Source organism: Nematostella vectensis, chromosome 8, assembly GCF_932526225.1.
Source record: "Nematostella vectensis chromosome 8, jaNemVect1.1, whole genome shotgun sequence".
Classification (NCBI taxonomy): Eukaryota; Metazoa; Cnidaria; class Anthozoa; order Actiniaria; family Edwardsiidae; genus Nematostella; species Nematostella vectensis.
This window is the reverse complement of record NC_064041.1, coordinates 9,530,121-9,545,812: the sequence shown is the minus strand read 5'-3', so window position 1 is coordinate 9,545,812 and position 15,692 is coordinate 9,530,121. Positions and strand designations below refer to the sequence as shown.

Below are 15,692 nucleotides of genomic sequence, written 5' to 3'. Positions count from 1 at the left end.
TGCATCATTTAGATATGTCAAAATCAACATTTTAACGGCTTTACAATACAAAAAGGCCATAAAAACGTTAATAATCTATTTTTTTGTAAGAATTTCCGCCATCTTGGGTCCGCCATCTTGGATTCTTCTGATTTTTTGCAAAAGAAAAAAAAGTCCTGAATTATTACAGAAAAAAAGTATTTGCATGCATTTATTACCGCTTATAGTAATGATAAATGCATAATATTAGCTTGTCATCTATTAGTGTCATCTAGTAAATCTAGTGACATTTTTAACAACAGCTTTGATTGAGAGAGCAAAGTTTACCCACCCCTCAAAATATCCGAGGTAAAAAAATCTAGCGCTGTTGTGAAACTTGTCACCTAAACAAACCTTTAAAGTCAGAGGCATTTAAATCTGAGAAACAGGACCAAATATGAAGAATTCACTACTTTTTATTATTTGGGAAACCCATGTGTGAAAAAACGGTTGCCATGGTAACATGGAGCATCTTAAAGACATGTCAATGGTATCAAAACGTCCGCAGATAGATTTTAGGAAAAGTCACCAATTTTTAGCCTCTTAGCTGCTATGTTTCAGAAGTTATAGAAATTTTCCCGGAGGGGGTGCTTAAAGAGCCCCCCCCCCCCCCCCAGTCTGAACACAGGCGAACCAGGATTAGAATTAGTCCCTCATGATCCTTCGGGAAAATAAAATATAATTTGAAGTTATGTCTTGACTGTTTTCTCAATAAAGCTAGTTACATTACTATATTAGCTTAGTGTGTTGTAATTAAGGGGAATTGTGGCCACAACTTCAAATGATATTTTAATTTCCCGAAGGATCACGATGGACTAATAGTAATCCTGGTTCGCCTGTGGTCTGAATAGGGTTAAGCACTTCAAAGCTATCGAAAGCCCAAAATTCATCTCTTGTAACACACCTTGTAAAGTCGTTAGTTTTGTAACAGCAAACACGTAAATACCAGTACCTAGCCAAGTGGTTATAGTCGGACATAGTTGGTCTAACCCGAAAAATAGCTGTTACACACATATCTATGTAGATGTTGAGTACAGGACAATTCTATACATAGATTACGAGTTTGGAAAATTTCTTTTGAGTCGGAAGGTTATAATAGTTTACACAGGCCCGTACCCAGGGGGGTGCAGGTGTGCGTATCCCCCCTCCCACAATGGCCGAAAGTCCACTTTCGGTTCTTAATAAACGTGCTATTTGTAGACAAAACTATAAAGCATAAGCGAGATTACTCTGGTATGTCATTAATCCATAAGTCAGACTTGTATTTGTAGCCTAATCCGACAATAAACGTCCCATGGAGATACTGCAAAGGCAAAAAAAAAAAATCCCTTTTTGTTCTTGCGGGGATGGTCAGATTGTTATCAGAAAACTCCCCCACCCCAGAAAAATTATATCCACTTTCTCGGATTTCGCACTCCCCCAAGACAAATCCTGGGTACGGGCCTGTTACATTCAATAAGCACATTTTCCTCGGGAGACTTTTAGAATTTTTAGAAAAAGCAAACGTGTTATGCTTTAAAACGATAAATATAGCTTGTAGGAGTTTGCTTTAATTTATCGCGAAGGCGAGCAATTTAGCTAGGACAATGTGGTCATTACTCGTATGATTCCCTCCCATGGCGACCTGATAGGGATGCTCGTCGTATTTTTTGGGGTCAAATTTGGGCCTCAGGTATTCAAGTGTTATTTAAGTGCGTTGATTGAAAAGCTCCAGAAACATTAAGAAATGTGTTGAACAATAACAGCTCCAGGATAAATGAAATCTATTTGTCTGGTAACTGCGCGTTGGTGGAGATTATTTTCCGGGAAAATTCTGGCGGGAAAATCGATCGCGCGATATTTTCTGTAGGCAGAAGGTTTATTGTCCTTGGGCTTCTTCGTATTTATTTTATATTTCGATAACTTCAACTGCCATGAGTGTACGTTTGTGATGCGTGCTGATTGTACAGTTTCATAACCTGAAAAACCTGTAAAGTGTTAATGTCACTCGTGCAGACCAATTTCTAGTTTCGGGAAAACAGGCTTATTTATGAAAAGAACCGTCGTCCCTTTGTACATATGTTCATCATTTTAAGGGGAACTGCAAGCTTATTACAACCAGGACTTATACTTAGATGTAAAAACAAAAAATACGCTTACCGTAGGTGTTTTCGCGCGGTTATAATCCGTTTTCGGGAAATTCGACGTTTCGCCGCCATCTTGGATGTTTTGCTCGTCAGCGTATAAGCTGTCAGCGGTCGCTTTTGTGACGTACAGTATGAACAAGGTGGCATTTTGTTCCCGCCTTATGCAAATATTTTTTCTCATCGCGGGCGCGCCTCTTCGAGTAACACGCGGACTACTCCCTGTAAACTTGCTGCGAGTTGTAATCACCGAGGTTCCAGCACATCAAACTCAGAGACAAAGTCTGATGCTACTCCGTAGGACGCAGAACATCAATTAGGGGAAAACCTTTTAAAACAAGATCGAAAAGTGTGACAGAAGACCATGAAGTCAAACCCAATATGTGCGACTTCATGTACTCAAACGACTGTTCGATAAGCTTGCTTACAACATTAGAACTTATCGTTTGATCCGCCACAACTAGCTGGATTTAAGTACTTTTCCACGTAACAGAAAAACTGTAAGTGATATTTTGAAATACTATTGAAAATGTAAATAGAAGGCATTTAGCCAATTTGAAATAAAGTCGATAAGAGTACGTGTTTACATGCAGCTTTTTTAGCGAGAGAAATAGTCGATGAAGTAGATTTTTTAGATTATTTGTTGATTTTATTTATACTTATTGTATGCTAGCTCTTACTGCCGAACAGACCTTCTAATAAAATTGTGTAGATGAACTGCTAAAAGTTGTGTATTTGGTTGTATACTCTCGTCTCAGTGAGTCTTTGCATTAAAAACTGTTGTAAAATGTGTGTCGTTCTTTGGGATTGAACAGAGTAGGAGAACTGGTATAAAGAACCTGAAGGGTAACAGAATAAGTTACATGCTAGCAAGCATAATACAGTTTCTATGTGGGCTATGTGTGCAGAATCAAAAGCAACTCCTCTTTTCTCGAATGGCTCCAATCTCTTGAAAATATTTCTAGTCTGGGAGAGTGTTGATACAATGAAAAAATCAGTCATCAATTGTTGCGGAATTAAAATTACTGTCTGGTTTATTAGATAATTTGGCCAAAAAACTCTCAAAGTACCAGATTCAATTCAATTCTACAGTTCTTAAATACCAAACTACTAGAGACCATGATTATGGTTTGATTGCCAACCTTTTCGGTCCCATTGAAGGTAAACGACATGATAGTGCCATGCTACATGAGTTGGGCTTGCTGCTGCTCTTAGAAAGGCATGCTATCAACACGGCTGGGCAGCCACTCTGCCTTTATGGGGACCCCGCCTACCCGTTGAGGGCTCAACTGCAGTGCCCATTCAGAGGAAGAAACCTGCAAGCCCAACAGGAGCTATTTAACCTCCCCATGAGCAAAGTTCGCACTGCAGTTGAATGGGTTTTTAAGACATATCAACTTACTTTGCCTTTCTGGATTTTTAGAAAGACTTGAAGATAGGGCTGAGCCCAGTTGGAAAAATGTACATTGTTTGTGCACTTTTAAGAAACGCCAACACTTGCCTATATGGCTCCTCCACATCCCAGTTTTTCGGCCTGGACCCACCTGATCTTGAGGACTACTTCACATGAAAATACCCCTCTGTAACAGACCTGGTGAATGATTCCCAGGCGGGTTTTCCGTAAAAAGCTGGGAATTTCCCAGGTTTTTTAGATATAGAGGGGGGTCTTCCATGCCATCAGGTCAGAGTGAAATTGTATGAGGGAAAACTCTGCCATGGACAGTCTGAAAACTTAGCAGGTAATGGGGAGGCAAAAAGTCCACCAGGAATTTTAAAAGTCCCCAGTCTGGTTTAACCAGGTCAGTAGCATACCTGTCAGCTCTCCAGGTTTTAACGTGAAATCACCAGGTTTTTGGCAAAAAATTGCAGAACCAAAAAAAAACTCAAAAAAAGGTCTACGAACCAAGTCTAAAGGTTTCTGATCACATTTGATTGACGCGTGGTAGTGGTAGGGGGTGTATGAAAGCAATTTGGCCTGTTCGCCAAGCTATTTTTCTTAGTGTATTTTTGTCATGGAGGGGCTTTTTATAAATTATGGTTTGCTTAAAAGTTGAGAAAAAAAAGACATTTGGGTATTAATTAGTTGTTTCACTAATTTAAACAAATCCCCCATTTTTTTTATTTCAAAATGTTGTTCAAATCGTCATTCTAGATTAGAGCTATATGACTTTCAAAAGATTTCTCATGACAACTTGTTTATTATGATAGTCATAAAAAGACCATGAGTTATATGACCACTATTCTTAGTAACATTACCTCACAATGGTATCACCTGTTTTTAAAAGTTTTCAGTTTTCAGGTAATATTGATTGCAAAATAAAAAGTTTAAGCCAACTATAAATCATAATAGTGTTGAAATATTTCACATTCCTTTTTATTTTATTTCTTATTTTTATCTTTGTGATAACCAAGGCTTGAGTCTTTTTGACTGACTGCAAATAATCATAAACACAAATGAAAGCAATATTTCTTCAATGTCAGATACATTGAGTGTAATCTCATCCCCCCAAAAATGACACAGATGGGGATGGGAAACATTTGTTGTTGTTTTTATTTGGGTATGCTAGTGGAGTATCTGTTAATTATGTGAGCTTAGAACACTTTAAAAAAGGACAGTAATTATACAAAGTTGCTACCATTGCAATTGTCAGTTGTATGTTGATTTTTCTTTTTCGGGGGGCTTTTGGGTATTAATTTTTAAAATGTTCTTGGGATCCAGACTCAAAGAATTTTGGAAAATATAAAGATTGTAAACATTGCTTTTATTATTATCTCCTTATTTTTTCTATACTTCATGTATGAGATTTAAAGCTTTGAGGTGAAAACACTGCAATTTGTCTAATAAATGTCATCTTTATTTTAAAATTGCTCAAGTACAAAACTCAGCATTTAATGATTTAATACATTTTTTACATGCATGTTTGGAAACAAAATGCACATGAAGTTCATTTTTGAGTAGATTAATTATCATGGCAATTATAATGGTCAAGTGATTCATACTTCAGTAAATATAAGTTAAATAATAAAAAAGATGGAAAAGTCTCTGCAATTAATCTATAATTAAAAGAGCATAGACAGAGACTTGCAGCCTTGACTATGGACAAGGAACAGTAAATTCAAGGCTTTTCATAATTACTCTGAAATTAAATGGACAGAAAAGCATTGAATTTACTGCTCCTTGTTCATTTTTTCTATTAGGGACATCAAGAGCTTTGTTTGTGCAATTTGCATTTGCTGCTGTAACTGCATCTCTTGCTGTCGCTGCTCTAGCTGGGATTGCTGTAGCTGTTGCTGCCACTGCCGTTGTTGCTGTTGCCATTGCTGCTGTTGCAGCTCAAACTGTTGGCGGCTTTGTTGCTGAAGGTGCTGTAGCATCCCTTCCTGCTGTTGCAGCTCCAACTGTTGGCGGCTTTGTTGCTGAAGGTGCTCTAGCATTCCTTCTTGCTGTTGCAGCTCAAACTGTTGGCGGCTTTGTTGCTGAAGGTGCTGTAGCATTCATTCCTGCTGTTGCAGCTCAAACTGATGGCGGCTTTGTTGCTGAAGGTGCTCTAGCATTCCTTCTTGCTGTTGCAGCTCAAACTGTTGGCGGCTTTGTTGCTGAAGGTGCTGTAGCACTTCCTGCTGTTGCAGCTCAAACTGTTGGCGGCTTTGTTGCTGAAGGTGCTCTAGCATTCCTTCCTGCTGTTGCAGCTCAAACTGTTGGCGGCTTTGTTGCTGAAGGTGCTGTAGCATTTATTCCTGCTGTTGCAGCTCAAACTGTTGGCGGCTTTGTTGCTGAAGGTGCTCTAGCATTCCTTCCTGCTGTTGCAGCTCAAACTGTTGGCGGCTTTGTTGCTGAAGGTGCTGTAGCATTCCTTCCTGCTGTTGCAGCTCAAACTGTTGGCGGCTTTGTTGCTGAAGGTGCTCTAGCATTCCTTCCTGCTGCTGCAGCTCAAACTGTTGGTGGCTTTGTTGCTGAAGGTGCTGTAGCATTCCTTCCTGCTGTTGCATCTCAAACAGTTGGCGGCTTTGTTGCTGAAGGTGCTCTAGCATTCCTTCCTGCTGTTGCATCTCAAACTGTTGGCGGCTTTGTTGCTGAAGGTGCTCTAGCATTCCTTCCTGCTGTTGCAGCTCAAACTGTTGGCGGCTTTGTTGCTGAAGGTGCTGTAGCATTCCTTCCTGCTGTTGCAGCTCAAACTGTTGGCGGCTTTGTTGCTGAAGGTGCTCTAGCATCCCTTCCTGCTGTTTGAGTGCTACAGCTGTCCTTGCTTTCTTAGTTCAAGCTCTTCTTTTTTTTAACTCAAACTGTTCCTGCGCCTGATAGTAAAACATATTTTACCATAATAGGGAGTGATCTAAAACTACATGCAAAAAGGAAATTTATAAGAATGCTCAACTTTAAACACAATACCACAATCACAACTTTTATTCCTTATTATGAACATCTTCCATCACACACAAAATCCCCCCCCCCCCAAAAAAAAAAAAATTAACAGGCAACCACACACAGAGCTTCATGTTCATTCATCAAGACAACATCCATGATATACATCCACAGCTACTGAAGCATAATAGTAATTAACAATTTCTTCACTCTGTGTGTGCCAATGCCTCCTTGGGTTTTGAAGTATTTTGGCATAGAAACATTAAATTCATTATCTCCTTGTTGGGTGGGGTGTGCAACATGCAGGGGCGGTTACCTACCCAGGAAGAGAGGATTTTTTCGAGATTTTTCGAAGCAGGAAAGAAATGTCATACCATAAAAATGAAAAGTATCTGTGTAATTAAATCCTTAGATCAAATCCTTATACGCAACTTCGTGTTCAATTCTATATTATGAGAAACATGAAAGTAATAATAAGTTTAATTCAACCTCTCGAAGTATAGACTAGATTACAGTTGAGTCAGAGATACAAGTAAACACTTCAACAAAGTACAATTAATTTAAATGTAATCAGCATATTTAACAGTAACGAACTCGTTGAAACGACTCGTATTAGTAGGCCTCTGAGGTTATACCCTGAATCATGTGTAATGCGACGCCCTTTAATGATAGGAAAAAGAGGATTCTGTGGTTTGATTCTGGAAACGAACCGCCGGCATGCAATATTTCTTCGCTCGTGCAACGTTGGAAGGTTTGCAAGCGTGAGTGAACCCTCCTAACTACGACCTGGGAAAGTAAATGTTCATTTCACACTATTTCATTCCTGTTACCTAAGTCACTTGGTAACGAGGTTTGAGACCTCGAGGGGTAATAAAAAATACTTAAAAATTGTAATGTTTTTTTTAAAAACTAAAACTCGCTGCGGGTTAAAACTCCACGGGTTTCTTTGGTATTCTGTTTAGTATTGCGGTGTTATTTACATACATTTAGGGCGCCTGTCAGGGAATGCGGCGCTTATTCATTCATACTAAGATATGGTGAGGGGTGAAAATTTATTTATAATGAGGCTGTCAATACATACTACAGTGTATTGCCCCAATTATGGACGGTTTTTGCATTTACCACCATAACTTTATAGAACACTTAGAATAGAACACTTTTGATATTTTTCCAGTAACAAGATTAGACGCGTGTTCCGCTTTTCAAGTTCTTTTGTCTTAGTTCTCAAGATTGCATTGCTATTTAAAAAAACAATTACTAGTGTTAAACAAATCGTGCAAATACGGAATATGATGGAACCTTTAAATAGAGAAAAATACATAATATGAAACACTTCCCTAATATCATTAAAAACATCCTAATAATAATGTATATCTTTCGTGTCAAGGACCTTTTAAAATACCATTGATCCTTAGGGGCTTAATTATTAGTATTGTTTCATCCGAGTTAACATCTCATTACGAATGGAGTTTGTCGAAGTTTAATCAATTATCAACTTGAGTTGCCGGCACTATTTGCTTGTTTGTCTCTGAAGATGCAACGATACAGTAAAAAATTTTTCTTTGCGATACTGACTAAAGGCAGTGTATCTAATAAAAAAATAGGTATTAATCAATCACTTCTTTATTGGTAAAACTTGGTAATACCATACATGTAGGAAGAGCAAAAGCCGGATGAAGAGTACAGGAGTGAAGGATCGATGTATAGTTTACAAGATTGGTACAATGAAAAATAATAATAATAAATACAATAACAATATAATAATAATATCAATAACTACATTTGGAAAACATTTAAATAATTTTTAAGGGTGTGTTAGAACCTTTTAAGATATTATTGATCACGCTAGTCCTGGTTGGTATGGGAACGCACAGTATAAACAGTGCATTAACACGAATGCCCTGGGGCCAGATAGACAATCCTATATAATTGCAACTCGTTAAAACTGCGCTGGGCAATGAAGAGAGTGTGTGGGAAAATAAAGTTTGTATTAGTCTTCTACTGGGTTACTAGGCAATTGTTGAGTTCTGCCAATCCGGAATCTTAAGTGCGCTACGCAACCATGCGCATGGGTGGCGATGACAAAAGGAGCACTTTAAAATTCTTTAAAATTGTTCGAGATGTTTTTTCGTTTTTCTGCTTCTTTGATTCTTTTATAAAACCGTATTAAAATAAGTTACGACCGCAGGCTAGGAATACTTAAAATAATATCACGTTTGAAGGCAGGATAGAAACAGAGGTACTTAACGTATTGTGTTTATCGAATATTATTAGTACCGGTAGTCTTTTTTTGAGTATGGTCTGCCGCAATGTTCAACTCAGCACATTTTTGTTCCCATTTCGTGAGAGCAGGTTTTTGTTTCCATTTTGTGAGAGCGATATTTGTTTCCATTTCGTGAGAGCACGCATGAACAGTGAAGCAAGAAACAGAGCAAGAGACTTACACCCTAATGATTTTCAAATAGTTTATTTAAAATAGTTGTGATAAAGTTATTCGTTGGATTACATAGATAGAATTAGACCAAAACTAGTTACATATAGACTTTCGCTAAATGTACTTGCAGGTGGTTTTGGATTAATAGACTAATTCTATATGTAATCCAAACACCTAACTTCTCTATGCTGTCAAGAAAGTCAGAAAAGATGAACTGCTTTAGAATTTAAACTATTTTAATTAAGGCTCTTTTAAAATGAATACAGCTTGAAGATTAAGAGACCCGTTCTCGGTTCACTTTCAAAGGCGTCTCTTCACCTAGGGAATCTTAACTTGACACATTTATAGGTCAGTGGGGGTATGCTTAGAATTTTCTTCCTAATTTGGATAAAAACTAACATGGATAAAAATAATAAATTATCCAATCAGATTGAAAATAATAACAAAACAAAAAGAAATCGGTATCACTCAGGAATCTCAACCATTGTTTTTTCCATACGCAGAACCGCTTAAGCATTGATTTTTCCAGAAGTCAATACCCATTCGCTGAACCACGGGTTTATGAAAACCACTTTTTGTTTAATCAATTATCATAGGGTTACCATAGGCGCTTTTCGTTTGTTTTGAAAATATATCGATATAGATAGTGGTATGTTTTTTTTCTCTGCACAATTGACTCAAGGCAGAGTATCTAATAAAAATAAGTATTGATCAGGAAAAGAAAAAGAAAAAATCTCTAAACATTATATTGGAAATTATTGCTGCCCTGAACAACCTGGGATTTAGCAACTATTCTATTGTTTGATTCAACCGAAACACTATCGTACACCTGCATTTGTTTGCATATATTGTGTTCGATCATGAAAGTTTTAGCCTTTGTAGTATGTGTCAAGGGAGGTGCAAAACTGTGGTCACGTGATTTGTGACGTCATCGATGACGTTACAAGAAGCAAAAAGATGCTGACATCATCAAAATAAAAAAAATATTGATATTTAACGAAGGAAACATCGTATGCCAACCAAATTCGGTAGGTGTCATCATGTAGGTGTCACGTGTCAGGGGGATGCAACAATATGGTCACGTATTGTGTGACGTCATCGACGACGTCACTAAAAGCCAAAAACGTGATTAAAAGCAAATAATTCATATCTCTTGAAATAAACATTGTTTCACGACCAAACTTGGTAAGTGTTATGTTTGTACAAGGGGGGGTATATGAAAAAATATGGTCATGTGATTTGGGACGTCATCGATGACGTCACATCAAAAATAAAAAAATACTCCGATTTCATTAAAAACAAAAATATCAATATCTCATGAACGAAACATCATATGACGTAAATTGCCGTCGCTAGAAGCAAAAGTATGCTGACGTCATCAAAATAAAAAATAGTTATATTTTATTGAAGAAACATCTTATGAAAACAAAACTCGGTAGGTGTGATGTATGTTTCAAGTGGGGGCAACGTGACGTCATCGATGACGTCAATAAAGTAAAACTATCCTGACGCCGAAATATCGTATGACAACTAAACTTGTTATGTGTCATGTAGATGTCAAGGGAGGGGGGAAGCGGGTATAACAAGTTGGTCGCGTGATCTGTGAAATCGTTGACGTCGTCAAAATAAGAAATACAAAAATGTTTAATATTTCTTAAATCATTAAGCGAAAAAAGGGTTTGGTCGTTTGGAGCTCCGCTTTAAGACAATGCCTAAATCTATAAATTACATAGTTTTACTTACACAACTGTGTATACATGAGTCTTCAAGGTTGTTTTTACCTTAGCTAGATAACCATTGATTTGTAGATATTAGATATTATACAGTACTTACCCGCTTATAAGAACCTGTTAGCCTAAAAATACCAATTTAGATTTGAAACAGCTTTTTTTTAGTGAACCTTTAAGATCTCCCAGCAATGATGAAAATCATGATTCTCAAGCAGTAAATCAATATTATTAGCATATTTGACCACATATTCTACGAAGGTATAAATCTAGATACTACACTTCTATTAGCCATTAGTATATTAATTCTTCTTTTAAATTAAGAACTTATTTAAAAACCTAAGTAGCCTAAAATTTAAAATAGTACCAGTTAAATAAGAATCTTTTAGGCTAACCTGGAAAAACCTAGGTTCTTATATGTGGGTAAGTACTGTTTTATTTGGGGAAGTTTTTTTTACGATTCTTACAGAACTGGAAAGCCATTATATTGCGCGCCAAAATAGCATCAAATCAGCATTCAGCCAAATAAAACACAGTGGAAACAAGATGATTGAATGGTGACACCGGGAAAATCAAGGAAGTTGTGAAGGGACGAAAATCGTTTTGTTTGAGGAATATTTTCAGAAATATTTGCAATCAAAAAGCATTACATATAAAAGAAAAAGGATGGAAAGTACGTTTTGATTTTCATATTTTAATCACACTATTTTGAATTGAAAATTTTCTTCCGAACTCACCTTGACTGTCCATGTTGTTTGCTTGGTCTTCATCTTCATCAACCACCGCACCAGGTGAAAAAGGTTTTTGACGAACCTGCCGATATTCCCAGCTTGTAAGTAGAAAGCAATTCCTTAGGCAGATATATCCTTCAAATTCTCATTTAAACGCTTTTCTTTACAGCGCAAAACAGTACATTTTCAAGAGTGTTCAAGTCATGAAAATGATTGCGCCACGTCACGTGTTGCGGGCATATTCAAGATGCACTCGCCACGTCACGTGTTCAAGGATGTTCGTCTTGAACACCCTTGTATGCCGTCACATACGGAGTGTACTGGCATGTTCAGAGATGTATACACCTGATATCACGCATGCAATAGGCGTTTGCGGGTCATGTACAAGTTTTTCAAGCCAAAACGACTAAAACTGTAACTAGCCCATTACAACACACGATTGCCGACCGAATTCCATGTTTTTCTGCCAAGTGTCGTTGTCGCCGTGTGTTTCTATATAGCAGGTCCGACCAGTAGCCAATAGCCAAAAAGGGGGGTTCGGGGTTTATATGACTCGGCCCAATTTCATAGTTGTTACTTCAAATTTCATAGTTGTGACTTCAGATTCATTCAAATTTCAGTTGCGACTTGAAAAATAATTGAAAAAAAGGACATACTTCAGTACGCAAGCGTTTATATCCAAGATTTATTTATTTGTTTCACTTTCTATTGAATTACGCATGTGGAAACACATTAAAATACAAGCAATTTAAAAGTCATTTCGATAAACCCCGTGAAAGAGTATATATTTTAATGCTAAATAAAAATAGTGTTTTTCATCCGACTGTGAAACGATAACTACCACTCACTTTCCCACTATTAAAAGGAGAATACAATGCAAACAACTTGTTGATCGTTTTATGTCAATAGTCAAAATATGCTTAGCTTCCCCCGCCTTTTCCAAGCCCCCGGTTCTTAGTGGGACTACTCTGTCATTGGTTGAGAGCGGTCAATTTTTAATTAGCTGGCCTTGTCCCGTGTGCTGGTCACGTGAGTGGTACAGTTAGCGGGCACAAAAAAGTGTGACATGACGTCATTGACCACACATTTTGAGTCGTTTGGTTTACCAATTTCTATGTAAGGAGGGAGCTCCGCGTGCGGCTCCGCGTGCGGCTCCGCTATACTCGTCATCTCGCTATCCTTGTTTTACTGGGTTTGCATGAAATGGTTGTCTTATCTTTAGACACATTAAAAGCTATCAAGCACAGATTTGACGAGATTTGATAAGAGTACAACTTAACCTTAAAATCGAGGAATATTTTGCCACCTTCTAGAAAATGAGGTTATTGTAGGTGTATTTCAGGCCCGTACCCAGGGGGGGGGGGGGGGAGGGGGTGGTGGTGCAGAGGCTGCGTTCGCAGCTCCCCCAACAACGGCGAAAAGTCCACTTCCGGTTCGCAATATACGTGCTATTTGTAGACAAAACTACAAAGCAGTCAGATCGCTTAGCAAACAAAAAGTGCCCAATCTATACACAGCGGACAAAAGCACCAAACTTGGTGATATTTCATTTCATGTGGTGATTTACCATTTCATGAGACCAAAAAGATCACATATTTAAAAACGATTCTACTTTATAAGATTCCGAACCAAAAAGCGTATAAATAGCTATAAAAAGCTCCATTTGAAGAGGTAAACCTAATGTCACACGGCTTTTTTTTTTACATCTCTCTTGCTAAGGGAAAGGTTGGGGGCTGGGGGGGGGGGGGGTGCTGCTCAGTTGAATTTTTTCCTGGTTCAAAAATTTCGACCCTCCCCCAATCTATCCGACCCTCCCCATTTTAATGGCCTTATAACCGAATGAGTGTAGAGCCCACAAATGTTATAAACACCTACAAATGTAATAAACCCACAACTGTAATAAGAAGTTGCTCACAATTGCAGTAAACCCACAATGGTAAAAACAAGCAGCTTTTACGGTGCCGTGCTGTACAAACAAAGAAAGAGGATTGGGCACAAGCAAAAGTCATGAAATTTTAAAAAGGTGCATTACATTCATTTACTAAAGGATGATCTATTTTGTAGGGGGTCTGTGGTTCTCCCAAGAAAAATTCACAAAATTCATGACTTTTAGGAGGCTCGGAATAGAGATTTTAGCTATTTGCGTGAGGCAAGATGTAGATATAAAAGGTGTCACAATAGGAGAACGTGAAGTTAAACTAGTACTCTTTGACGACGATGCAACATTTTTTTTTGAAAAATGTAAAATCCTTAGATAAACTATTCCGTTGCTTAGACACCATTTACGCCTTCTCGTCACTAAAAATAAATGTTTCGAAATCAGAGATAGGGTGGATAGGTTACACGTCTTCCGTAAGCGCTGCTCCCTTCCTCAAATATAAATTAAAAATTGTAGACTTATCATAAAGATGGAGTTAAAATATTAGGCTTATATTTCTCTTACAATCCATCACACATACAAAAAAAAAACAATTTTGCTAGGATTCTTGAAAACTTGAAAACGTCGCTTAATATTTGGACATCACGAGCCTTAACACTTTATGGGAAAGTGACTGTTATAAAATCTATGGCGCTCTCGAAAGTGCTCTATGTATGTTCAAACATATGGCCGCCAAAAACATTTGTGGATAAGGTAAAAACTGCGATTCTTGATTTTCTATGGAACAGTAAAAAACACAAAATAAAATACAGTACTCTGATCGCTGACCGCGAAGTAGGAGGACTAAACCTCCCAGACTTAAATACAATTATTAAAACAAGACAGGTAGAATGGGCTATCAAACTAGCCGAAAAGGAAGATAAAACAGGGAAAATTATCCCCAATTAGCAATTAAGGAAGCTAGGGGGCAGAAAATCAATCAAGTCTAATCTTGATATGAAAAACCTCCCAGAAGACACTAGATTTCTACAATTCAATTTTATCCACATGGGCATGCTCAGCTAGCCTACCGGTAGATGTTAATGATATTGGATCTATTCTTTTTCAACCTCTCTGGAACAACAGCAATGTGAAAATCCCGTTATCTATAGTTAATTTGGGCCCCTTAGAAAATAAAGTAAGTCAGTATGGTAGGTGATTTATGCGACAAGGCGGGAAGTTTTAGTTGGGAGATTGCGAAAGCAAAAGGCTTTGCGGAAAATCAGTTCCTCCAATGGCGTGCTATAGTTAATTCAATCCCCTTGGCTTGGAAAAAAACTCTTGAAAAATGGCCAAGATTTGCCCAGCTCTGGACTCAATCCGTTCTCAGTTTATATTAAGGGTGAGGTTATATATTTGAACAAATTTAAACATAATCAATTATATATGCTTCTCTTAAAAGATTGGGTTGAGCCTCCAACATCGCAAAAAAGTCTCCCACGCAAACTGCATCTTTCAAATAATATAGATTGGAGATAACTATATAACAGAATCTACAGATGTACAAACAATTGCTATCTAAGAGCATTCCAGTATAAGATAATTAATAACTGCCTATACCTAAATAGTGACCTTTATAAATTCAAGCATGTAGCTACGCCAAGATGTTAATTTTGCTGGACAGAGATGGAGACAGTTTCTCACCTCTTTGTAGACTGCTCTGCCACCAAAACCCTCTATCTTCAATTCAAATCTCTTTTAACACAAAACAATATCACTCTTCCAAACATGACTTATCAAAATATTATTTTGGGATCTGACTCAACACCCAGTGATGTCCTGGTGCTTATTTTCAAACTTTTTGTATATAAAGTGAGACAAAACCCTTGTCTTTTGAATCTGCAGCAGCTTTTAGTAAGAATTAAAGAATACGAACGATTGGAAAGAATATGCGCGATTAAAAATGATTCCCTTTCCTACCACAAACGAAAATGGGACAAAATAAATAAATTATAAGCAAAAAGGCTAAAGACCATCTTTGGCGAATCTTTATTGCAGCCGCAGGCCCAGGTACCATTTGAATATTTAAAATTTATCCTTTTTTTTCTTCTTTTCTGTTTGTAGTTGTTCTTGCGTCCCTCTGCTTTTCCTTTTGCTCACACTAGTCATGATGGGTTGGGCGGGGTGGGTAGGGGTAGGCTGGGGAGGGATGGTGAGGAATGGGGACGGGTGGGATGGAGAATAAGGGAGGGGCTTGTGAGGGGGAAAAATACCAAAATAATAGTGAACAATGTATTTATTTAATTTAATACATTTCTGTAATCATGTAAAAAACATTAGTCTTGTAAAATACTCACCTCACTTGAGAATCAATAAACAATTAACTAAAAAGAGGAGGCTCGGAATAAATTGATCAGAATACTTGTTCAAAAAATAAG

At 37.6% G+C, this 15,692-nt stretch overlaps 2 protein-coding genes across 2 annotated transcripts; both read right to left on the bottom strand.

Moving 5' to 3' along the window:
• Nucleotides 1-5,218: 5,218 nt before the first annotated feature.
• On the bottom strand, nucleotides 5,219-5,884 carry LOC5519355 (involucrin). Its single transcript, XM_032364140.2, is given in 1 exon segment — nucleotides 5,219-5,884. A coding segment is annotated over 1 exon segment (564 nt). The 5' UTR covers nucleotides 5,874-5,884; the 3' UTR covers nucleotides 5,219-5,309.
• Nucleotides 5,874-6,353, bottom strand: LOC125570307 (involucrin-like). Its single transcript, XM_048731854.1, has one exon. It carries the CDS (start codon nucleotides 6,351-6,353, stop codon nucleotides 5,874-5,876), a length of 480 nt encoding a protein of 159 aa, XP_048587811.1.
• Nucleotides 6,354-15,692: the final 9,339 nt, after the last annotated feature.

Bases quoted from the DNA above. Each gene is read 5' to 3' on its own strand.
- LOC125570307 (XM_048731854.1), bottom strand. From the start codon at position 6,353: ATGCTAGAGCACCTTCAGCAACAAAGCCGCCAACAGTTTGAGCTGCAA.